The sequence below is a fragment of the Strongylocentrotus purpuratus genome, unplaced genomic scaffold (genome assembly GCF_000002235.5).
Source record: "Strongylocentrotus purpuratus isolate Spur 01 unplaced genomic scaffold, Spur_5.0 spur5_scaffold_20, whole genome shotgun sequence".
Classification (NCBI taxonomy): domain Eukaryota; kingdom Metazoa; phylum Echinodermata; class Echinoidea; order Camarodonta; family Strongylocentrotidae; genus Strongylocentrotus; species Strongylocentrotus purpuratus.
In genome coordinates this window covers 36,129,280-36,154,932 of record NW_022145606.1, presented here as the reverse complement: position 1 = coordinate 36,154,932, position 25,653 = coordinate 36,129,280, and the positions used below count along the sequence as shown (strand labels likewise).

Genomic DNA, 25,653 nt, shown 5'->3' with positions numbered 1-25,653 from the left:
AAATAACTGTTACAAAATATTTTCATATAGATGCTAACGGCTTTCCATTATTGATCTTTGTGAAACACCCCCAGTATGTGATCTACTCTTCAATGTGACATAACTATGTTACTTGTAACGTTTTACAAGAATGCGAATACAGTTTTAAATCGTTAGATTTAGATTGAAGGCACCGAAGAAGCTGGACAGAAACTCAAGGCAATAGAAGCAAAGACACACATGTACTTGTACAAGCGCTTTTCACTGAATGACCAATGCCTCACACTTACTAATCTGAAATCACTTGTACATTATCAAAATTATTGGCACGATTGAGAACACAGATGGACATCGTTGATTGAAATTCAAAGGCATCATAGAGATTGGACGGAAACTCCAGAGATTACCGCAAGTGAATTCACACAAAGGCATGATCGTTGCAATCCAAATACTGATTGAATCATATGAAAATAATGCCTCTGGCTACTTCGTAACGGAGGCATAAAAAGGAGTTTAAAAAAACCATTTGAAATAGTCAAGTAAGCGAACGTCCTACATGTACATTGTTCATGACTAGCTGCCACACAATATGCAATGTATGATTAGTGGGGAAAAATGCATTCAGTTGGCTAAAAAAATTAACAAATTAAAAAGCCAGCTTTGAAAGAGCAATTGCCGACTGTACAGCCCATAGGGCTAATTTATACATGTAGGTCTGAATGAGTTTGTCACTTTCATTTCACGGCATGAATTCTTTGCAATAAAGTGGAAAACATTGTGCACAGTGAGCAGAAGGGAAGCAACAATTGAACCAAAATGGTCCAACTGAATTTGAAACTACAGATGCTCCCGACTTAAACTCACACAAAATGAATCTTTCAGGCATTTCTCTTGGCAGTATTGGCTTTATGTCCAAAACAATGGTTAGGAATAGTTCTACTTTCCCTTGATCTTGACCAAAGTCCCTCAATCTCAGTTGCTCCTAGATGACTGAAAGAGAATTGTCACAGAGTGAATCTTTGAGGCACTTCTCTCTGCAGCAATGGCTCCATCAACGGATCACTTGCAGGGTGTACTCTGTTTTTTAATTTTGCAGAGTCTCTAGATGCCGAACCGTCTAAAAATAAAGACCCTCGCTGTATCCAGCACTTCTCTGCGAAGCAATGACTGTACCAACAGAACTCATGGTGGGCGTAGCTCTTTCCAGCCTTAGGTGCTGCAAAATCCCTGACACATCGCTGGTCCCAATTGTACCTCTCTCAGCCTGAATGTAAATCTTCCAGGCACTTCTCTCTGCAGCACTTGCTCAATCTGTGGAACTCGTGAAGGATGCAGTTCTTAAAACGTTGGTCGATACTGAGGCCCTTAACACTTTAATTGCTGCTTCTGAACAAAGCTCTCAGGGAGAGAATCACTTAGCAACAATCGTTTCATCGACGGAACTCATACGTAACATATTTCCTCCTCCTCTTGGAGGCTGCAGAATCTAAAAATGTTGACCGTTCTCAGGTGATCAAGAGAAAAACCTCTCACGGAGTGACGGAGTGAATTTTTCAGACAACTCTCCCTGCTGTAATAGTCGTGTCAGCGGAACTCATGTGGGGCGTAGTTCTTCCACCCCTTGGAGGCTGCAGAATCCACAAATCTTGACCGTTCTCAGGTGGTCAAAAGAATAAACTCTCACAGAGTGAATTTTTCAGGCAACTCTCTCTGCTGCAACAGTCATGTCAGCGGAACTCATGTATAACATAGTTCTCCCTCCCCTTGGACGCTGCGGAATCCAAAAATCTTGACCGTTTTCAGGTGATCAAAGAATAAACACTCACAGAGTGAATTTTTCAGGCAACTCTTCCTCCTGCAATCGTCGTATCAGCGGAACTCATGCGGGGCGTAGTTCTTCCTCCCCTTACTCTCGGCAGAATCCCTTGATATGGGCTGTTCCCTGAAGACAATTGGTCCATCTTCAAGGGACGTCGATGATATTCTTGTTTGGTGGTAGTGCTCTCTCCCTCTTTCTTTCCTTCTCTTGATGAAGGGATGCTTGAGGAGTTCAGAGGCGGTGGCTCGCTCATCTTGATCCCTGCAGGGCGAACATGAAAAAGGATGTATTAGCATCGCATTAAATCATATCAAATTGTATCACGGTTTGGACAGTAAATCTACAGATCAGCCTGCATTCACATCCAAGTGATCTTTGTCTGTCAATTGGTTACAGAATCATAGAAATTTAGATGAGACAATATATTATTTAAATAATACACAGCAGTGAATGCATACATAAGAATTACCTACACAAGGTACCTTTGGAACAGTCTAACACGCCCGAGGTGATAGCCGAGGGTGTTTGGACTGTTTTGAAGGTACAGAGTGTGGGTAATTTTACTAATGCCTGAATAAAATGATGCATGTTATTTGTTATAAAATGATGTTTTATAACATGATTTTACTGATGACCGGTCATAAGTATTTACTAATGACTGGTCATTAGTAAAATTAAGTGTTCAGCAAAATATATGCATGGTCACGTGTACACTCTCAACCAATCATTTGATTAGGATCCACGTCAACATTTTATAATGATCCTTACCTTGTCAGGCAAGCGTTGACAAACATCCTCGCATCTTCTGAGAACTTGACAGGTAACTGTGGAACAGGGTCCCCAGAGCCGATAGCAAAAATGGCCGCCATGGGAGGCATGTCCGCCCAAGGGGGCTTACGGGTTGCCATCTCAAAGACTGTACACCCAATAGACCTAGAGGGAAGCAAGGAAGTATGGTTAAGGATCAACATAGGGAGATTACCAAAGCCAAGAGTTCAAAGACCAGGGACCCATTTCACAAAGCCTTTCTCAATGACAAATGACAAAAATCAGTGACAAATCTGCTGATAACCAATAAGAAGCAAGGGTTTCAGTAGCTTAAAACAAAAACTGACATTTGTCACTGATTACATGTTTTGTGAAATGGGGCCCTTGTATGGTTTTTTTTAAGGGTATAGTTTGACTTTTATCTGTAAATTACTGAGCCAAAGAGTAACATGCAGTTCATACATTGGGGGTGATAGGGGAGGGGCAAAAAGGTAAACAATTTCCCATGAGAGATAGTCTAATAACCATTTTGTCTAATGCCTATTTGGTCTACCATCCATAAGGTCTAATAATCATTCGATTATTATTATCATTTATGACAATATGACTAAATGAGCAATAGACCAAATGATTAGAAGACTTATTGACGATTAGACCAAATGGAAATTAGACCAAACGACTTTGAGCCTACATGGTCATTAGACCAAATGATAAGTAGACAAAATGATTATATATAATGCCATGTGGACTGTAGACTAACTGATTCAGCCGAGGACGCAGATTCGAAACTGAGTCGCGTTTTTCAGATAGTGATGTTTAAAGGTCGGTCCCCAGACGTAAATAATCATATCTGATTGATACACGTCTGAACAAACCCAACACACAGAGACTTATTTGTTGTAGACCAATTGGGAATAAACCCATTGGGTAACAAACAAACTGGTTGTAGACCAAATGAGAATAAACCCATTGGTAGTAGCCGAACTGGTTGTAGACCCGTTGGGCAGTGGCCGAACTGGTTGTAGACCAAATGGGAATAAACCCATTGGGTAGTAGACAAACTGGTTGTAGACCAAATAGGAATAAACCCATTGCGAAGTAGCAGAAATGGTTGTAGACCATAGGAAAATAAACCCATTGGGTTGTAGACCAAACGGCTATAAACTCACCATATATCTGATTTCTTCCCATGACCAGTCTCCATTATGACCTCAGGAGCCATCCAGTATGGAGTCCCCCTCATTGACTTGAGCACGTTCTGACTGCGGCTGATCTGGATGCACAGACGCTTGGCACAGCCAAAGTCAATCAGCTTAATCACACCAGTCGACATCAGCATTATATTCGCTCCCTTGATGTCCCTAAATAGAGGTGGGGGGGGGGGGGGGGGGGGGGAGAGAGAGAGAAATAATATGAATGATTTAGTCATATAGTCTGTGTGTAGCAATCACTAAAAGACGTTTTGCTCTTGAACTCTTTTATGGGCATCGTATGTCGAGAGAACATGGTTATAATTTATTCCGCGTTGTTTATCCTGCAGTAATTTGATTGTTTAAACCAGTAAAATAAAAATAACGTCACAAAAACTTGCTGAAAATCACCTTCAATAAAAACCACAACTCTCATTTGCACATAATAGTGACCTGTATTTAATAAGCACATGCTGTCGGACCTTCTTACCTGTGTATGACATTATTCTCATGTAGGTACTGAGTGCCTTCAAGGATCTGTTTGGTATAGCGGCAGAACACCGTTTCATCCAACGATCCAAATCTTGCCAGGAGGGATGCGATGGAACCACCGGGGATGAACTGCATGAAGATGTTGACAACATTGTCTTCTAGAGACACTCCTAGGAATCTACATGAAAGAAGGATGTAATCATAGTATTATTGATCTCATCGATTTTTATCTTGATTAGGTAAACCATTTTTTTAAAGTTTTTTTTTAAAGTTTTTTTTAACAGGTTTGGATGAAGAAATTAAGACATGTTGAAAACCTGTACATTTTAGACAATATAAAGCTGGACTAAGCCTGAAATTCAACAATAGCCAGAAAACTATTACATCGTTACTAAATGATATCATTATTATCATTATAAACTTTTTGATAGCATCACCATTACGACAGCATTTTTTTCATAACTACATCATGTTATCATCATCATATCATACAAACCATCAGGTATAATAAAATCTAGGATTTAGCGAGTGACGGGACAAAGCGATCCCAGTCTAACTATGGTTAAAATAAAGTGTAAACACAACAACACGATTGCATCTGCATTACCACAAGCACCCATGGACCCTGTTTCCACTTACCCCACGATGACCTAGAACTTGCCAGAAAATAAAGTAATCCCAGTCTAACTATGGTTAAAATAAAGTGTAAACACAACCACACAATTGCATCTGCATTGCCACACACCCCCATGGACCCTGTTTCCACTTACCCCACGATGTTCTTGTGGCGAAGCGTCTTTAGAAGCTGGACCTCCTCCTGTAGTTTGAGATACTGTTGCTTGGCCTTCTCTTTGTCTATCTCACTCAGCTCAACCTGCTTCACGGCCAATAGCTGTCCCGTGTTCGTCAGTCCACAGTATACCTGTAAGGGTGATAGACAAACGTTGACAATCAAACATGTATATTAAGACCATCCAAGGGAAACCTAACAACAATGTGAGAGAGACTTTAACCTCTGGTACTAAAAGGTGTTTGGAAAGTTGCGAAATGTGTCTTTTAAGAAAATTGATGAGAATCCCTTGGACTGACAGAGTTAGTTAGAGCTGGAGTGCAAAGGAAATGTTACGTGAGATGTTGATTAGGCAGTTGAAGTTCATGGGTCACATTACCGTAAAGAAGGCCTAGAGAATCTTGCTTCAACAGGGAAAATTGTGGGAAGAAGGAGTAGGGGAAGAAGCAGTATACTTTAGATGGACAGTCTGCAGAAATTGTTGGAAGAGAGAGGAGTGAAAGAACTGGGAGTGGTGCTAATAGAGAAGGCTAGGAACCTAGGGTTGTGGAACAGCATGATTGCCAAAGTCAATCGATATAGAGAGAGAATGAGAATGTTTTTTAAAAACAATATTATTAGTATTATTATCGATGCATGAAATCTATTCCTAAGCATTATGATGTTCCAGCTATGACATCATCTCAAGAAGAATAACCCTGACAAAGACAAATAGAACAACATCTCAATGTGGCATATTGACCAAGGACGCTGAATTTGTGAAACATTGTGGAGCAAGCACCCTTAGGGCCCAGCTATACCAGAAGCCATCATCATCATTTTCTCAATTTATCACTCATCAATAAATCATCAATTTTGTTCCTTTCTCCCCAGTTGTTTTTCTAAGATAAACACCCTGTACAAACATACCTTTCAAATCAATGTAATTTAATATATTTGTATGTGTGATGGCTAAATGGGAACTAAATATTCAGATTTTTTACATAAATCATAGAAGGAAAATAATGAAAGACTACTCAGGATTGCACAACAGATAATATTGTAACTTGCAAATATTGGCGCAAAAAGCATTCAACACTGAGAGGGTAAACTTACCGTCCCAAATGCTCCTTTCCCCAGCAGATTGCCTTTCTTCCAGTGGAGCAGCTCCGTACCCTCAGACTCTGACACCGTGGTGTTAGTGCTAAGACTACGATCGGTGCTACTGATCATGCTCGAAGATGTATCGTGACTGTTCAGAACACTCTGTAATAGAAAGACAACATTCTTAAATGAAACACTCAAGATTGACACCGTGGTGTTAGCACTAAGAATGTGATCAGTGCTACTGATTGTGCTTGAAGACATTGCTATATATACTTTGAGTGGCCAGGTACAAAAAAGAGAAGTGTAACTTGTCAAAACGTGGTGTTGAACATACACTGGGAAGACCTTTCTGAAATGATTTGTGAAAGAATATTTATTTTCCCTGCACGTTAGCCGTGTCATATAGCATATGTATGACTGTTCGTAACCAACTAGAGGACCTACGGCTTCAAGTCCTCTCCAAGGGAATTGGTAATGAGGATTAATGCCTTATCAAAGGCACTAGCACATCAACTTTGTTTCGAACCCAGGACCTCCCGCTCTTACCACTGAGCCACTGTGCATTCTCAAGTAGTACCTATGTATCTCCCGCCTACCAGTACTCTTAAAGCCCATCTGCACTAGTTTAGCCAGGAGGGATTAGACCTCCCTGCAAGGTCACTGACAGGTGGTTATCTCATCAAATCAGCTCTCAATTATTAAGAAAAAGGGGACCATGGAGGACCAATGGTCACTGATTAGGCATTGTTTGGCCACATAGAGGGTGCAAATAGCTATAAGTAGTGCAGTGGGGCTTTAAGAGAAAGCTTAATATTGTTGTGCATGAAGATTGCGAGTTAAGAGCATTCTTAGGTGTGCCATAACTTTGTATGTAAGAGGCCGAACAGTTAATTTTGTACAGTATGATTGGTTTGTTTGTGACTCACCTCTCCGGTATCATTGAAATCCCTGAAGACCTCACTGCTTGTTTCCGACAGAGCGATGCTCTGGTTCAAGAACTCCCTTTCATCCTGGTCACCCCCTTGGACATTGATGACATCCCCAGCACTAGGAGACATGCTCCTCACCGAGCTTCGGGCGGTATGGACGGACTGCCCACCGACGGACGATGGAGGCCTGGTATGGATGACCGATGTCGTGGTGGAATCAAGAGATTGTGCGATGGTTTTAAACTCCTGGAGTGTCTTCTCTGTCAACGTCTGGACGTGTCTGGTCAGAGGCTCTTCCTCTTCAACAAAATCATCGTCTGCTGAATCCTGGTGTCCATCTACCTCAAAGATTGGGGATTTTGTCGGAATGCCAGGTCTACTGGGACTTGGACGATTATCTAAGACGGGTGGCTCTGATTGTGCATCTCCAAGTGATTTGCCACGCCTTTTCTTGACTGAAGATGAGGGAGGACTGAACTTCTTATCTGGAAGACTGTTCTTGATTGTAGACACTTGGGACTTGTTCTCTTCCCTCTTCTGGGCAGATTTGTTGACAGGAGTTCCAGGAGAGGATGCACTGTCTGCATCCGCAGGTGGGAAGTTTGGTTCACTTGCTCGCCTTGGGCTAGATCTCTTGGAAGACTGGATCTGGTGCTGCTGGAGTAATTTAGGAAGTGGCGGCTTCTTCTTGAGGACGTTGACCTTCAGCTGGCTCCTCTGTCCTGGTGACGCTTCCTCATTGGCATCACTCCCACTGTCCGGTTTGTTCAGAATCAAGCTCAGATGTTCACGGACCTGTTCCTCGTCCGAGGTCATAGAGGTCATAGAAGTCCGACGCGAACCTTGAGAAGACGGAGTCTCGTAGTGATCCCTGATACGGAAGACCTTGAGCAGGTCAGGATTGGTTTCATAGCTTGACAGCTCTCCAGTCAGGCCTAGGCTCCGACTGTCTTGGTCAGGGTGATTGAGGTCATCGCCCATCTGGGAACTACTCTTCCTCACCCGAACATCTGGCACTGGAGGATCTCTCTCCTTTGCTTGATCAAGATCCATCTGATCAGGCTCCGCATGAGTCCCAGACCTTTCCCCTGATCCTGCATTTCCATCTACAGCCACATTGTCTTGTCCCTGAGAACTGGAAGGATTTTCCCTCAACACAGATTTTGCAGCACTCATCTCTGAGGATGAGGTGCTTTTGAGAGAGTCAGCAAACTCCTTGATCGTTCCCATGGTGTCTGGAATAAAGAAAGGAGCGTTCATCTCAAGAGGGCTCAAAATGTTCACCAGGTTCTTCTTCTCTTCCAGGGATATGGATCTCAGTACGACTAGCTCATCCAACTTTAACGAGTTGTGCGGGCTGAGCTGCACTTCTCCAAGATTTCCAACATCCTCATCAGAAGAATCGTCCTGGTTACCTTCCTGGATGTAAACATCATCGTTCTCGTTGCGTGAAGTCTTGATGCTCCAACCTTGCCCTGTGATGAAGGCAGTAGTATTTTGCTCTGACTCGGGCACCAAGCTGTAATTAATATCCTTCATTTTCTTCTTTGACTTTGTCCTGACACTTGATTTCTTTGTCTTTTTGCTGACCTTTGACCCTTCACCGCCCCTACTTCCTCCGCTTCCTACTCTCCCTTTGCTCTTCCCACCACTGCCTACTCTGTCCTTTGCCTTTCCTTTGCTTCCTTTCGCTAGCAAAGTGCCTGAAACCTTCTTCGGAACGTTCCTCACCAGCTTCTTAACAGGGCCCTTAACGCTTGCAACACGATCTTTGATCTTTCCCAAGACTTCTATTTTGACATCCGGAGAGGTACCAGAAGTGGCCTGTTTGAACATCTCCACGATGTCCATGATCACTGGTGACTGCTTTGCAGCCATCGGATCACGGACAGTCTTCTTTTCTGTCCCAATGACCTTTGGCCCGGCCATGTCACGTGGTGAGGTGTCTGGAGACTTGTACTTCCCTTTCCTGAAAGAATTGTTGCCAGGTTTCGGCTCTCTCGGACTGGTCGGGTTCAGATGAATGTCCTCACTTTGCTCTGATGTTACTAACTTCACCGCAGGGTCAATGTAGTCCTGGCCTGCAGGATTGACCTTTGAACTCTCATCTAATACCTTTGGAGAGACTTCTTGGGTGTAATTTGCTAACATAGTACCTATCCCTATATTTCCAGCTGAGATTACAATATCTTTCTTACTACTATCTATTGAAACAACAGTCCTCTTCTCTGTAGCACCTAGCTTGTTTTCTTCATTTATATTTTGAGAACTGTTCTCAACCTTCGCTGGCGATGCTGCATTCTTCAAATGAAGCTGTTTTGAAGCAGCTTTAGGCATGGCCTTCTCATTGCTGTCTAACTCCTTCCCTTCACTTTTACTATTTCTCAAACCCTCAGCAGGCTTTTGCTTCAAAGCAGTCACATTGCTACTCACTGAGGGCTTCACTTTGGTAACTTCTGTCTCACTTGTTGACCCATTGGAAGGCTTTCGATTTGAAATGGTCAAGTTGCTCTTCTCTCCCACCTTTTTTGGATTTGTCTCATTAGTTGGTCGAGGTTCCCTGGTCATAATCTTCTTCACAGGAACACCTTTTGAAGCTACCTTGCTGTTGCCCGACTCATGCGCATCCTCCTTCACAGGCTTCTTTACAAAGGTTCCCTTTCCTTTCACAGATTCCCTGTCAACGCTCTTCTGCTGTTGGGCACCAGGTGTTGGTTTCTTGACTGTTCGAGGTTTGGCTGAGGATTTCTCTAAGACCACTTTGGTTCCCTGTGGCACCGATGTCTTCTGGTGCTTTGACGATGCCTTAGACGGATCCTTGATCTGCTTTGTCCTTGCTTTACCAAGGTCTGTAGGTGTATCCTCTTCATCGCTGAAGACCACTTCCTCAAAAACTTCCTCAGCGTCACTACTCTCTACAAGCTCCTCAAAGTCATCCGTCTTTGTGCAAGGAGGAACCGTACTTCCTTTCCTCCCTTCCTTCTGCCCTTTGCAATCTCTCGCTGTCACAGGCATCTCTTCCACAAATCTTTGATCCTCATTATCAAAGTCCGATTCGGACGAATCATCATCATCATCGCATGATATTCTCCAAGTGATCACCTTCTTCTCTTCAGCATCTTTCTTCCCTGTTTTCGCTTTACCCTGGTCATTCTTGGTTTTACTTCCCACTGTGTCAACAGCAGTTGCAGCACCTTTCCTCACACTTATTGCACATTTCCCTTCAGGTTTCACATCAGGCTCTCTCTGCGGTTTCGAAGTAACAGTCTGTTTATCTGTCTTTACACAAGCCTTTTTATTTGCAAGGTTAGGGGCCAGCTTTACAAGATCCGATGCTTTCTTCTCCTTTCTCCCTTTACTTGTCAATGTTGCGTTCTTTCCCTTGCTTGCTATCACACTTTTGGTCTCTACTTTGACCTTTTTAGTCCCACTGCTCGTACATGATTTCTCAATCGGAGTTCCAACTTTCACTTCTGTTTTAACAACAGACTCATCTATCTTTGAGCTTTCCCGATTGTCAACCTTACGGGTGTCCTTTTCAGAATTTCTTCCAGACGATTTAGATTCTACTTTGGCAACAGGCAAGACTTCTAATGTCCGAATAACAGGTTTTGAGACACCAACAAGGGTCGAGTTCTTCTCTTCCTGGACGCCACGTTGTGTTCCAGGTACTGGAGGTTGAGCCTTCAAGGTCTTATCAGCCATTTTTTTCACAGTGTTTCCCGATAGTTGTGCCTTCTTACAAGTAAAGTTTGGTGCCGTTTTCTGATGGGGTAAAGATTTTGTGGAATGGCTTGTGGGAGTCACCTTCCCTTTGGTGGCACATAGCGGTGTCACAAGGGCCGTGTTTCTCTTTGATGTCTTCTCAGCCGTATTGTCTCTAGATAGTAGCTCATTGTCCTTTCCTACAGCTGTCGTCACATTGCCACCTGAAAAGGGTGACGAAGTACTGGACTGACTGGCACCAACTGGATGATCATCTGGGGAAGATGCTGATTGTTTCCTTGTACCAAGCAACATGGAATTGTCCTCAAGAGATATCTTCCGTTTCCCACCCTGCCGATTTGAACTATTTTGCGAACCCTGTAAGTTTTTATCAAGGTCATCACCGATCGTTGAAGATTTCCTCTGTCCATCCTCCTTGGCTGTATCATTGGAATCCACAGCCTCTGAAGACATGACGGCACTGATTGAGGACATGGAAAGAACGGATAAGCACTCTTCGCTTGTTTGTCGCTTTGACCTATGTGCTTGAGACTGGTTGACGGCCGGAGAGGCCCGACCTAGGCTGGGAAGCCTCATCTTCGCCCTCTGAAACAGAGCGATCCTTTCATCCAGAACATTGGTGGCGGAGGGTGTCATCTTGATCCCCAAGCGGTTCTTCGCTACTTCCTTGCGATCGAGTTCGAGTTGCGGGCTTGGGCTCGACATGACGAGGCTCGCTGCGGAGGAGGTGTGACTCACAGTCGACCTGGACGATCCCTGACCAGAGTCAGAGCTGTCCTTGAGGGGGTTCACGCGGCTGGCTTCAATGTTGAACATGACGCTGCGATTCTGGAGCACACCCTGCTGCCCTCTACTCTCCTCCTCGTCCACTTCATCTTCCAAGCTCAGTCTCAGGGATTGCATCTCATTCTTGCCATCCTTCTCGCCCTCATCCTCACCGTTCTCATCCTCGAACTCAAAGATGGTTTCCTGGAGCTGGCGGTTGTCACCAAAGTTCCCTGGTGAGAGGGGAAGGATACTGCGTGAGGTTGGGTATAGACTTGAAGCTTCAGGGTTCGGACTTGGAGTTGTCAGCCTCAAATGCATTTGTTCTGAGGGGAAAAATAAAAGTTGATATTATAGATTTGCATACTGTTTTCATCAAATGACATTCCGACAAGGATTAGACTATTTTAAATTTGCATTCTAGGCCTGCTTGCTTCTTCCTTAAAAAAGACACAAATATTTTAGTATTTTCATGCATCTACTGCAAGGGGATTCACAAAGCCAAGTGTTTTAACATACTTGTACAAGTGACAGGATTTGAATTCGACATGAAAGTTTGAAATTCAGTTACAGGTTTAGATTTAGTCCCAACCAGAATTACTTCTGAAATATTAGTTTAAAAATGGCAAAAGATGGCTCAGCTTTTGCAACCTACAGCTTCCCCAGCTCCTTAAAGCCCCACTGCACTAGTTTGGCCAGGAGGGATTAGACCTGCCTGCGTGGTCACTGACAGAGAGTTATCTCATCAAATCAGCTTTCAATTAACATAAGAAAAAGGGGACCATGGGAAACCAACGAGTACAGCTTAGGCATTGTTTGCTATATAGAGGGCGCAAGTAGCTGTAAGTAGTGCAGTGGGGCTTTACAGAAACTCACCAAATTTCAAATACACTTACCAAGGTTTAGGAGTTGTGACGTGCGTATAGAAGGAGTGTGCGCCAACGCAGGACTGGTCGATATATCTTTGTTACAGAACGTCTGATACACCTTGGCGACGTCCGAGATGCTCGGATCCGACGAACGATGTTGGGTGGAAGGGCCCCCTCTAGGTCTGCTAAGTGACGAGTCGCTCTGCGTGGATGAGTGACGATCAGGCTGCCTGACACCTGGGGGAAGTATACGCTGGAACCTGAAGAACAAAAGAAATAATATAATTCTGTTAGTAAATGTTCAATTATTATAATTGTTTCTTATCAAAGGTATAGACCAGTTTCGGAAACGCCCCCCTCTCAAAAATGAAATCGAAGATCTTATTACTAATCATGTGAAAGAATATGTTTTGACTAATACATGATGATACAGATGTAAAGCTTAATAATAATTGATTTTTATTAAGTGCTTTTACAAAATACTGATCAGTGCCATGATAAAACAAAAACAAAAAGTTGATAGAGTGTAATTTTCGACACATACAAAAACTTCATTGACATGAGGTGACACTTACATGATTTCATGGTGATTTTTCAATTGATCTAGAATATAGTCTGTTCGCTTAGATCTGGTCCCACTCTTATCTGTGACAAATCACCATCTAAGACTAGTAGACATTCCATATCCTTAGACCTGTCCCTCTTTTTACCTGAATCCCTAAGGCTATGACCAAGGTCTAAGTCCATCACAGTGACTGGTATTTGTGGCCAATCACCACCTAGGTATAGAATACAGTCTAGTCCCTATAATCTGGTCTTGGTCTACTATCCAGTACAGGCTCTTGGACCTGGTCCTGGACTTATTCTTACCTGACATCCCTAAGGCTATCATCGAGGTCCAGGCCAACCACAGTGACAGGTATCTGAGATCCATCACCACTTAGCTGTTGACCGGTAGGATCAGCTGTAAAACAAAGGTCAAAGGTCGATAACAGGGGTCAAGTGATACAAGAAATTCTTTGAATTGGCTGCTACGTTAATGCACTTGAAACGTGTCAAATTTATTGATTGTTTGAAGCTACCTCACATACAGTTTACATGTTTAACTACACAACATTACACAAGATCAAACAATTCTCCCTCAACTAATTAATAGTTCCATCTACTGATAGATGAATTAACATTCAACAGTTGCACTTGCAAGATGGTTGTATTTTAAAACAAAACTAAAAGTAAATACATATATAGGCAACCTGCAATCTGGCTAATGAATTAAAATAACTAAAAATTTGTTCAAATGGTCTTGCAAAGCGTTAATAAACTTAAGCATACATACCTACAAACATACATACATATTGATATGTATATAGCGCCTTTACATAAGCATGCTCAAAGCGCTTTACATTAGTAAATAAAACGGACCAAGTATTTTGCTCTCCAAGCGCATACACTGTAAATTTGTTGTATAAAGCTGTGTAATTCAAAGTTGTGCACCACATTAACCAAGCCTGGTTCATACTAGTGAACAGGCCTTTTCTTTTGAAAGGATAAGCAAATGCAACAAGAAAGGATGAGTATATAAACATATACACAACGAGGATACAGGAACTAATAAGCATCCACTTACATTTCGTCTTTCCAAGCCTATTATGACCCTTTGACCTCTGCTCCTTGGACGCACTATTGACCCGACCGGAGAAGGTCAGCGACCTGCGCGGCTTCTTCGACCCTTGACCTTCAGAGTGTTTGGTCTTGGAGGCGGGGCTTGAGAGGGGGTCGAGGACCCGGGGTGTCTTGGGAGGGGCAGGGGTGCGGTTGGTGGAGGAGGGGAGGGGAGAGTTGCGGGAGGGGAGACGTAGGAGGCTGAGGGTCCTTGTATGAAGTCTGGAAAGAAAGAATTGTGGAAAATCAGCACTATGGAAAACTATTCATACTACTGAATACCCAATTGAAATTGTTCATTCAGTATGGTTAGGTGAAATTGAAATTGAAATATACTAAACAGGGTTTTGTAGAAATTTATATTATACCTCTTTAAAAAATAATTAACAAAGATTCAGGCAAAAAGAGTATTTTATAGATTAATTACAAAAACAGGTAATCATTTATGGATTGTATTTTCCAAATGAATTTTGTACATAAACTTTGGGGCAAATGAATGAGCCACATAAATTTACAAACAAAAAGTAATTTTCAATACAAATATTTTTCTACATTTTTGTCAGGTCAGTGGACTTTTGATTGGTAGTCGTATCACAAGATTTCGCATTCTTGAATGAAAGACTTGGGTGAATGTCAAACATTGTAGTGGATCATAGTCTAGTCTCCTCCAAGACTCTCCCACTGTATTCCTACCTCCCATTTTCTACTACCATGGGGGCAACTGAAGTTATACGACCCAACTCAGGTGAGTGAAGGAGAAGAGAGGAGGGATGGGAGATATACGAGGAGGAGGAGGAGGAAGAGAGGAAGAGATGGAGAGGGAAAAGAAAGGGAGGGACGGAGGAAGAGAGGGAGTGAGCCCTTTGTTCACTGCCACGGGGGCAACTGAAGTTATACGACCCAACTCAGGTGAGTGAAAGAGTAAGGAGGGATGGGAGATAGAGGAGGAGGAGGAGGAGAGGAGAGAGAAAAGAGAGAAAGAGAGAAAGAGAGAGAGAGAGGGAGAGAGAGAGAGAGAGAAACAAAGGGGGTGGGGAGGCACAGGGGTGGAGAGAGGACAGGGGAAAAGAGAAAAGAAGAAATAGACATCAAGAAGAAGAAGAAGGAGAAGGAGAAGGAGAAGGAAAAGAAGAAGAACAACAACAACAACAACAAGAACAACAAAAACAAGAACAAGAAGAACAAGAAGAACAAGAAGAAGAACAACAACAACAACAACAACAAAAACAAGAAAAAGAAGAAGAAGAAGAAGAAGAAGAAGAAGAAGAAGAGATGAAGAAGACTTACCCAGGGGTGAAGCGCCCGGCTTCGATGTCCTTCAACATCTGTTCCTCCTCCTGAAGTGTCTTATGGGCATCAGCAAATTTCTGCATCATCCGTTCTAAGACGAGACATGAATAAAATTAAACAGATCAAAAGGAAGGGTTAGTTTAAATACAAATGCACAACAGTCAGTAAACTATTCCTTTAAAGTTACTTGTCATTAAAGGGATCCGGTAACTTTGTCTCAGATTCTGAAACAAAATTCTGGATTTAGCTCATGCTGCAATGATAATTATTAAAATTTAGGTCAGTCGGGAACCCCATGTCTGATTATCAAGATATTTATGATTGGAAATCGAAATCAAATGTTATGTTTTCCTAACGTTTTTTATAACACAACAGTCTACTGGGGAAATTGAGTGTGGTAAAACCGGTCACTCAAAGTTGTTTTACTTTTTTGAGGCACTTCATGATCATTTTGAAGCGAAATTTTTTCAGGGCTTCAATATTACACCATATCACAGACACTGATAACACGTAGGGCCATGCATCTCAGATTTAACTTTGTTAAACGATGCCTTTAATACCAACATTACAGGTCAAACGGATAGACAGAGCAGGTTGAGATAGGAGGGTTGCAACACAGAGGTCACTTACTCCCAAGGCCATCGTGTGGTGGCGAGGTCGATGATGTCAGGCTGTGCACCCTGGTTTGGCGGGGGCTACGATCCTCCATGCGAGACGGGGGCTTGACGGGACTCAGCACCTCGGCATGCTTGCTGTCTGTGATCTCCATCCAGGCATCTACAGGTGACACAAGGACATAGGTCAAATTTCAAAGGTCAGGTCAAAGGACAAATCTTTTTTGTTGGGGGGGGGGGGGTATTTTTTTTTAACATAGAAGACGTTAGAAAAGAGAGGAATCAAGGGTTCATAAAGAAAATTTGAAGGCAATAAAAAAGAAGAATCCTTCCTCCAAAATAGGAATGGCTGTCAGCTCTGATAAATTCAATATGTGGGAACAAAATGATATTTAAATTGTATTATGTGGCGTCTGTTTCTTCAAGAACTTGGTACAAAGAGAGCCTACAAAAGATTTCTCTCGCATGTGACATCATGAACCTTGACGCTCTACGAAGGACCACTGAAGGCAGGAAATCTGGATCTCAATATTTACATTTTTGAGAGATGATTACTGCGGGCCCTATATTTTGAAGAGGGAAGTTGTTATGTTTGATCAGTAAGGCTTTTCCTTCGCAATGATATTAATTTTGCATCAATTCAAAACAATTTTGATTATTCGGGTGACTACCTTAAATGCTATGGGAGGGTCATCAATGCGGTTAAATGTCAACCTTAATCTACCAAATCTTACCTCTTAAAACAGATTTCATTCTCTTTGTCTTAGCCAGGTCTACAGCTGTGTTACCGCTATCATCTACAATAGTTATGTCAGCTCCGTGGTTCAGCAGGGTGTTGGCAACCTGAATTTGGCCAGCTTGTGACTGAAACAATAACCAAATGCAAAGGTCAAATCAGAGGGTTCAAAATGAGGTCAGGTCAAAGAGGTCAATTTAAGTACACAAGTATCATCCACACAGGTTCTATTAGCTCCATGTCTATTAAAGCCACACTGTACTACTAGTAGCTACTTGCTCCCTCTATATACAGGGGTGATAGTGAGCACTAAAAAAAAAATAGGTTTAGAGGAGGATTTGCGGGGAAAAAATGGCATCTAACAACAACAAGAGTAAGAAAATTTGGGAAAAAATAGGGCAAAATAGGGAAGAATAGAGAAAATAATGGAGGAATCAGGAAAATCAGGATAAAATAGGGAAGGGGAAAAAATCTGGTAAAATTTTTTTTTTTTTTAAATAAAAAAAAATCAAAAAAAATCAGAAAACCGATTTAAATCGGGTTTTTTATCAGGCCTGTACATAGAAAACTTCCCCAATCAGTGCCTGTTGGTCCCCCGTGATCCTCTTTTTCTTATGTTAGTTGAGAGCTGAGTTAATGAGATAGCCACCTGTCAGTGACCTTGCTGTGTGGTCTAATCAGAAGGGGGTAGAGAGGTTTGTAGTCGCACAAAATGTTTGTAAGATCCTGAATAGTGAAAAAAACAAATCTTACTAAGAATAACGAGTACTTATACAATAGGCTTGCGGTTGCACCATGTGAGAGAGTGTGTGTAGGACTGTTGGTGTAGTCTTGAAGAAGAAAAAAAAGTCTCCTGACGATGGATAGCCAACCTGTTCAAAACGTCAAGCCACTCCTACCACCCATCCTCTCCGAACTCTCAAGACTACACCAACAGTCCTTTTCAAGACTATACACACTCAAGAAAGAAAGATTACCAAGAGTCCTTTTCAGGACTCCCCAATCCCCCCCCCCCCCCCCTTTCTCACATGGTGAAACCGCAAGCCTACTGTATATCTACATCACCATGCAAGCCGATACTTATAAGCAGCATCTAACAAGTACTTTTTTTGAATATGTAAGCTCACCGAAACATGGAGGGGCGTAGAACCAGCATAACCCCTCGTGTTCACATCGACCCCGTGGTCTAAAAGCGCAATCACCACGTCAAGGCTCCCGCTCTTCGATGCAACGTGGATCGGCGCGACGGATCGGCCGTCACGAGAATTGGCCAACAGAGGGATCTGCATGAGCCTGATGGCGAGCTCGTCAGAGAGCTGAGAGTTGCCGGACGAGACGTAATGTAGGGCTGTGTGGCTCTCCCGGTCGGTTGCGATGGGGTCGGCTCGACGTCGGAGGAGCTCTTCGATGACGGCGAGAGGTTTGTATGACTCTAAAGCTGATCCAACTGAGGTGCAGAAACAATGGAAAGATAGATGTGTTAGATACTCAAACAGGCATGTATTGCAATATCATTTGTGGACCATTTATCAGCAGGTTATAACATAACAGCGACTGAAGAGCGGTATCATGTAAAGTATGAACCACTCCCAAAGATTCACAACCACAAGACTCTCTGGGGGGTGTTTCACAAAGATTCTAAGTCGAACTTAACTTTTGAGTTGGACTTAAAAATTACGGAGAGCCATTTGTAGCCTTAAAATATCTTCAAAAGCAAAAAGTCAAGTATTTTAGACTTTTTATAAATTCCACATCAAGAACATGCCATCTCCTTGATAATAGAAAATATAAATGAGTTGAATCAACATTTTATGCCTTTTAAAATAACTTTTACAAAATATATTCATCGATGCTAACGGCTTTCCATAAATATTAAGTCCAACTTAGAGATAAGTTCAACTTAGGATCTATGTGAAACACCCCCTGATTTTACAATAGGTACAAATATATTATAAATAACTCACCTATAAATCACTGTATATACGTGTATTGTCACAGACCTTTTTTTTTTTTTTTTAATACAAATGTATGCACATGCAAAACCAAATCTCAAATAGAATTCAACTCCACCTGAGTCAAAAAGTGAGTTTGGGTGAAAATGCGCAACTCCTCATCTACTGCCCACTGCACCGACCTCTACCATTGACCCCAGCATAGAGAGAGGATGGCAAGGGAAGGTACAAAGAACAGTAAATAAGGTAGTTAATCTCTGATGACATAAAATCACAATAAACCATTGCTCAGGTGATGTGAGGAACGGTCATCAGTATCTTGCAGACTTTTTTTTAATTATCTCCCTGTCTGTCTGCCTGTACGTCTCTCTCTCTCACTCTCTCTCTCTTTCTCTCTTCCTCCCTCTCTCTCTCCCTAATTTCCTTTCTCTCTCTCTCTCTCTCTCCCCTCCCTCCCTCCCTCCCCCTCTCTCTAATCATCTATCTATCTCTATCTCTTTTCCTCTCCCTCTCCCTCTCTCTCTCTCTCTCTCTCCCCCTCTCTCTCTCTCTCTCCCTCCCTCTCCCACCCCTCCCTCTCTCTCTCTAGTCATCTATCTATCTCTATCTATCTCTATCTCTATTCCTCTCTCTCTCTCTCCCTCTCTCTCTCTCCCCCTCCCTCCTTCACTCCCTCTAGTCATCTATATATCTCTATTCCCCTCTCCCTCTCTCTCTCTCTCTCTCTGGCCATACTTACTTGATTCAAATAGCTCCACATCTCGGGTGACCAGTAATAGAGGTGTGAACCCCTCAGCATTCCTACTTTCTCTCTCTCTCCCTCTCTCTCTCCCTCCCTCCCTCTCCCCTCCTCACTCCCTACATCTACCTGCCTCCCTCCCCTCCTCCCCCTCTCCCCTCTCTATAGTCAGCTATGTACATGGATCTATATATCTATCTCTATTCCTCTCTCTCTCTCTCTCTAAGGCCATACTTACTTGATTCAAATAGCTCCACATCTCTAGTAACTAGTAAGAGAGGTGTGAACCCCTCAGCATTCCTACAGTTAATGTCCAAGAGCTGACTTTCATTCTGCAAGATAAATGAAAAAGAAAGCTTAAAGGGGGTGTAGCATGGCAAATACCGGTTAATGCCATCTACGATTTCTTTTGGACAACTGCACGTAAACAAATGGACTTGATTAACGGTCAGAGCACGCTAGCGTTCGCGAAATAGGCCAAAATTCTCCTCATGCTTCGGTTTGGCGTATGTTGTAAATTATCAGCCATGTATCAACCTTTCACATGAGAAGTAGGTAAGGCTGGTTACATAATGCCAAGTGTCGTCACCATCACCAGAGGGGTGTTTCACAAAGACTATGATCGACTTTAAGTGGGACTTAACTATGGCAGGCCGTTAATGCCACTATTTTCTCTCATTATTTACTAATACTGGCATTGGTTTCTCAAGGAACGTACCAATCATGGTCACAAATCTACAGAATTTACATTTTTGGATAGCTCATAATTGAAGGAAAACAATTGTCTACAGATCATAATTGGGACACCAATGGTGAGAGCAACCAGTGGCATGAATGGCTGCCATAGTTAAGTCCAACTTCGATCTTAGTCTTTGTGAAACACTCCCCAGTAACATGTTACACTCACCAATAGCTGTCTAACGACCAGCACGTTCCCCTGCCAAGCCGCCTGCAGGAGGTGCCTTGGAGAGACACCCTTCCTCAGGACCGAGTCCAGGAGAAGCTTCCTGATCTGGGGATCCTCTGTCAGGTCCAGGACCGTCTCCGTGGCGGCGTTCCGCAGGGTCACGTCCGCTCCGTACTTGAGGAGGAGCCGGATGAGCTTGACGTGACGCGTCAGGACGGCCCACATGAGGGCAGTGTTCCCTGTTTCTCTATCTCTCGCATCAATGTTGACCACCTAGAATGATGTAAATCAGTGTAGAGAATTACAGAGTTTCCTAAATGTTAAAGCCCACTTTACTACCGGTACCATCACCCCCAGTCTACCACAACTTACCACTACCACGACTACTATCAAGACTCCTCATACTACTGCTACTCCTACTTTTACTACTACTACTACTACTACTACTACTACTACTTCTACTACGACTTCTATTACTCATATTTCAATACTTCTACCAATACTTCTACTACTATTACCAAAACCATTACAACTACCAGACTGTCACTAGCATCCCCCACCACTATCACTACCACTACCCCTTTTACTACCACTATTACTTTAAGTACCACAACCGCTACCAGTACCACTACCACTGCCACTACATTTACAACTAGCACCATCATTACCACTACTAACACCCGCCACCCCCACCACCACTACCACCCCTACAACTACTAATTATACTTCATACCTCATGGCTTCTTCTCTGCAGTATGTTCTCTACCCTGTCATAGTCTCCACTCCGCACCGCTGCAACAAACAGGCTATCGTTTTCCCCGGAGCCCTGGCCAGAGCTGAAGAGCTGCATGGTGAAGTCGTGGTAAGACTTCAGGAGTTTCTTGTTGCGGTGGGAGCCGGTGGAACCCGCACTGGACAGGGGGCTTGAACCAGAGACTCTACCCCGGTGGCCCTGGGGTTGGGTACCTGAAAAGACAGAGTTGAAAAGTTAGTTTATTCAAGAGTACTTTGGGAACTTAAGGTGCAATTTTCTTGGTGGAGACTATAACGTTCTTTTTTTTTCAGGGCAATTTTTAGATTTCAAGAAAGGCACATTGTACATCAATTTCATTTATTGTTGTGTGCTTTTCTTCCAATGCAACAGATATGTACAATGAAGACCTTTTGGTATCAGAGACTATGCTAACATGCTAGTAATACACTAATTGTAAAAATTTGGTATAATAATTAATTTATCAAGCATGTTATAACATTTTGTAATAACTTCTGTCTTTATGTTCACATGTCTCTCAATCAAAACTTATCCTGTCATAATTTATAATATTTTTGTTTTAAGCTACAGAAATTATGCTATACCGGTATTTAAAGATTGCAAGCCTTCCCTACATGTATCTCCTACAGTGTACATGTAGTCACTCTCCCCTCTCTATGTATTACATATTTAACCCTATCTCTTAACCAATATCTGCTCTTCTCCCTTCTACATGTACATCTCTCTCCCTCTCTCTCTCTCTTTTTTTCCTCTTCTTCTTCTTCTTCTTCTTCTTCTTCTTCTTCTTCTTCTTCTTCTTCTTTCTCCTCTTCTTCCTCCTCCTCCTCCTCCTTCTTTCCTACTTATTCATGTCTATCTCTCCTTTCCTCTTTTCCCCCGTCCTCTGTCCACCTCTGTGCCTCCCCTCCTCCCACCCACCACCCCCACCCCCCCCCCCTACTTTTTTTCTCTCCTCCTCCTCCTCTATCTCCTATCCCTCCTTACTCCTTCACTCACCTGAGTTGGGTCGTATAACTTCAGTTCCCCCATGGCAGTGGACAAAGGGCTCACTGCCTCTCTTCCTCCCTCCCTTTCTTTCCCCTCTCCATCTCTTTTTCACTCTCTATCTCTCTCTCTCCTCTTCCTTCTCCCTCTCTTGCTCTTTCCCTTTCTTTTCCCTCTACATCTCTCCATCTCTTCCTCTCTTCTTCCTCCTCCTCCTCCTCCTCCATCTCCCATCCCTTCTCTCTGCTCCTTCACTCACCTGAGTTAGGTCGGATAACTTCAGTTGCCCCCATGGCGGTGGACGGTGGGCGGTAGGAATACATTGGGGGAGTCTTGAAGGAGACTACATGTAGACCTGTTTATCATTGCCATGGTGACCTGTGATCACTCTGGAGGCTTATCACCTGCAGGGAAACACAATAATGCAATATTTCCATCAAATGTGGAACCAGCATCGATTACATATACCATCATATACACCTTCCAGTTCCACATAATCCATTGTGCATAAATATACAATGCATGCATGAATTTGTATGGACAATTCAATACATGTGATGTTTACAACATCTTTGTATGAAATATTTATGACATGGATTTCTTTTCAATTTGTGTTTGCATTTTATAAATGAGAGGAAACTTGTTAAAATATACAATGCATGCATGCATTTCTATGGACAATTTACATTTGATGTTTACAATATTTTTTTAATGAAATATTTATGACATGCATTTCTGTTCAATTCGTGTTTGCATTTAAATGAGGGGAAACTTGTTAAAATTTCCTTGTGGGGACATCTTAAAGGTTCATTCAAACATTTGGGGAGCTAAAAACAAAAACAGTAATATACCATGTTCTAGTTGTAACCCCTTTTTAAAGTGTTGACAATTAATATTTTACATTAAAGAATCCAATTAACAGAAGACAAAATAAAGAAACAATTAACTTTACACATACATGAAAAAGTAGTTTGCATTCTAATACTGTACACCTACATTTACATTTAGGCCTACTTCAGTATAAACACAAAGCGGTTCCCCCAAATATGTACAAATATATTAAAAGCAATAAAAAGTGCAGCACACGTACATGTACAGTACATACATGTACATGTACAATGATATACGATCTACATCATCCTCATAAATTGTGAATAATTTAGACACTTTTTCACTCATTAAATATTTTCTGATAAAAAACACAAGCCCTCTGGCCTACTCTGCACAGCGAACATGCTGCGACCATGGTAATGTGATATTGAAAAGAAATGCATGGAATTTCACCTATTTGCTAGCTACATGTAAATTATGGAATGTGTAAGTCAAAAATTCTTGGTACATTTTTTGCTATATTGTATGCAGCACGGCTCCATTCCAGAGTTATTCTATTTTGAACATTTATGATTGATTGTGTAAATGTGCAGTGTTTTAATACCGGTATACTTTAAATAAAGGTTGGTAATAGATCTCTCCCTTTAACCCTCTCTCTCCCTCGCTCTCTCTCTCTCTATCTCCCTCTCTCTATTTCTCTCTCTCTCTCTCCTCTATCTCTCTCTCTTTATCTTTCTTTTTCTCTCTCTCTCTCTCTCTCTCTTTTTTTTTTTTAGAACAGAACAATTATACTACCATGCAATTATATTTTCAGAACAGAATAAATATCAGCTTTTCTGACATTTTTATCTTGTAATAATATACATGTATGTAAGCCAATAGATTTTTGTAAAGACTTCCTTGTCGAAGTTTGATGAAACAGTTTCTTCTAAATGATGTTGGATTAGTGCAGCGCTGATACAAGTTCAGTGACTAATTCCCCTACATACAGTGTACATGTACATTGCACATGTATACGTGGAATACAATCTAGGTCTGATGGAAGACTAGCACAATGGGATGGGAAGTCAGAAGACCTCATCACAAAAGATGACAAAAGCCTTTGGTTTGTAAGCTAATCTAAATGACAATGGGGTATGAGTGTATTCTGAGCCCTATTCAATGTTTGCTAGTAAACAAAGACCTTCCAGCGAGCAGGGGGCTGTGTGCATCCCTACTAGCCAGCCAGGAGCACCTACCTGTACATCTAGTCTACAGGTTCAGACTCGATGTACATTGAGCATCTTTTAATCTTGCCAGACAGTCTTGAGCTGACCCTACATTACATGTAAAGTATGTATGAAGTAAGTTCCTGGCTGTGTTGAATACAAATAGCAGCTACTGCTATAACACAGAGCCTATGTAGAGCATTAGACAGTGAAGTCTACATGCAGTCTTTCAGTCCAGACCCAGTATTGTGTCTGCAAGACAGACTACACCCAGCACTACAGCAAGTAACTCCGAAGGACAATTATGGGTACTGGGTAGCCTTTAGGAGATGAGCAAATATTTAGATGCAGGACTTGTGTACATTTGGACTGTTAGTGTCCCTTTAAAAATTAACACCAACTATTTAAAATTAAAAGGCATGTACCTGTTTGATGTACAGTGTAGACCTACTTGTGATACCGGACAAAATGTTTATGGATCATTGGTTGAATATACATGTACGCATGATTTCGTCATGACTGCTGTATTCAATGAACCAATGAGCATCCCCAAATTGCTGATGTGAGATGCTTGTGGGATACTTTACAGGACAGAATGTGCATTTTACCATGTAATCTGATGTAATTGTCCAGAATTGACTTCCAACAAAAACACACACATTTTTTTTAAAATAATCTCTTTCCCTTTTTCTTGGGGCACTTTGCCACCCTACCCTTCCCCCCCCCCCCTTTGTTTAATATCTCTTGATATTATTTGTCCCATTATTGTCCAAATGTCACTAATTTTTCAGACTTCAGGATCAATTCTCCTTTAATAAGCATGACCATTACTATTAGCAATATATGCCTTTAATACAGAATATCATCATCAGTTTATAGCCTTATCAGATTTCACAAATATTTGATACCAGATAACATCTCCCACAGAGAACACATGGATTGAAAGAACAGAAGGTCTATACAGCAGGGTACACAAATGAAGACTGAAACTAAAAATGCACGGTACAGAATTCCTGTTGGAAAGGAATTGAGTTCTGAAACTGTTTTAAAACAAGATTCATATACTGTTTGAACAGTAGCCTAAAGTGAAAAGGAATAAATATTTTCACATCATTTTTATATCTAGAAATGATGCAAATACAAATAATATATTCAACCTGGTGTTATAATTATAAATGGCACTTTTTACTGAACCCTTATTATGTTCCGTGAACTCTCCTCCTACCCCACCCACCCCCCACCCCCCAAAAAAAAAAATCATAACCTCTCTTTCTCTCTCTGTCTCTCTCTCTCTCTTTCTCCCTTTCTCTGTCTCATCTCACTAGATTTGTACAGTGAACATGTCAATGTTTAAAAGAAAAGAAGATAATCATCATTACATGCATCTTTTATGTACAATAAGATAATTAAGCCATGTATCTTCGGCTTTACATACATGTATAGCAAAACAAATTCAATATATAATTCCTTTACTTGTATAAGTACCTTGCAATTTGCATTTTCACATTGTAAGTTGCACCAAAGGTCATGTTCGGCAAGTCGTAT

The 25,653-nt window shown here is 42.0% G+C and overlaps 1 protein-coding gene across 2 annotated transcripts in view; it reads right to left on the bottom strand.

Annotated features, from left to right (window-relative positions):
- Positions 1–25,653, bottom strand: part of LOC583722 — a 39,374-nt gene continuing 13,721 nt past the window's right edge. Inside the window, exons 2-20 of one of the 2 annotated variants that reach the window (XM_030993313.1) lie at positions 22,329–22,473; positions 21,047–21,279; positions 20,314–20,586; positions 19,695–19,738; positions 19,407–19,456; positions 17,843–18,162; positions 16,714–16,843; positions 15,996–16,142; positions 15,363–15,456; positions 14,041–14,297; positions 13,284–13,377; positions 12,441–12,673; positions 7,051–11,870; positions 6,134–6,283; positions 5,019–5,170; positions 4,247–4,426; positions 3,736–3,927; positions 2,567–2,731; positions 1–2,059 (exon numbers count right to left, since the gene is read on the bottom strand). In XM_030993313.1, the coding sequence (XP_030849173.1) occupies positions 1,849–2,059; positions 2,567–2,731; positions 3,736–3,927; positions 4,247–4,426; positions 5,019–5,170; positions 6,134–6,283; positions 7,051–11,870; positions 12,441–12,673; positions 13,284–13,377; positions 14,041–14,297; positions 15,363–15,456; positions 15,996–16,142; positions 16,714–16,843; positions 17,843–18,162; positions 19,407–19,456; positions 19,695–19,738; positions 20,314–20,586; positions 21,047–21,279; positions 22,329–22,392 (7,809 nt within the window). In that variant the 5' untranslated portion in view covers positions 22,393–22,473 and the 3' untranslated portion in view covers positions 1–1,848. Of the gene's footprint in view, positions 2,060–2,566; positions 2,732–3,735; positions 3,928–4,246; positions 4,427–5,018; positions 5,171–6,133; positions 6,284–7,050; positions 11,871–12,440; positions 12,674–13,283; positions 13,378–14,040; positions 14,298–15,362; positions 15,457–15,995; positions 16,143–16,713; positions 16,844–17,842; positions 18,163–19,406; positions 19,457–19,644; positions 19,739–20,313; positions 20,587–21,046; positions 21,280–22,328; positions 22,474–25,653 lie in introns of both variants that reach the window. The other variant, XM_030993312.1, reaches the window with a different exon arrangement.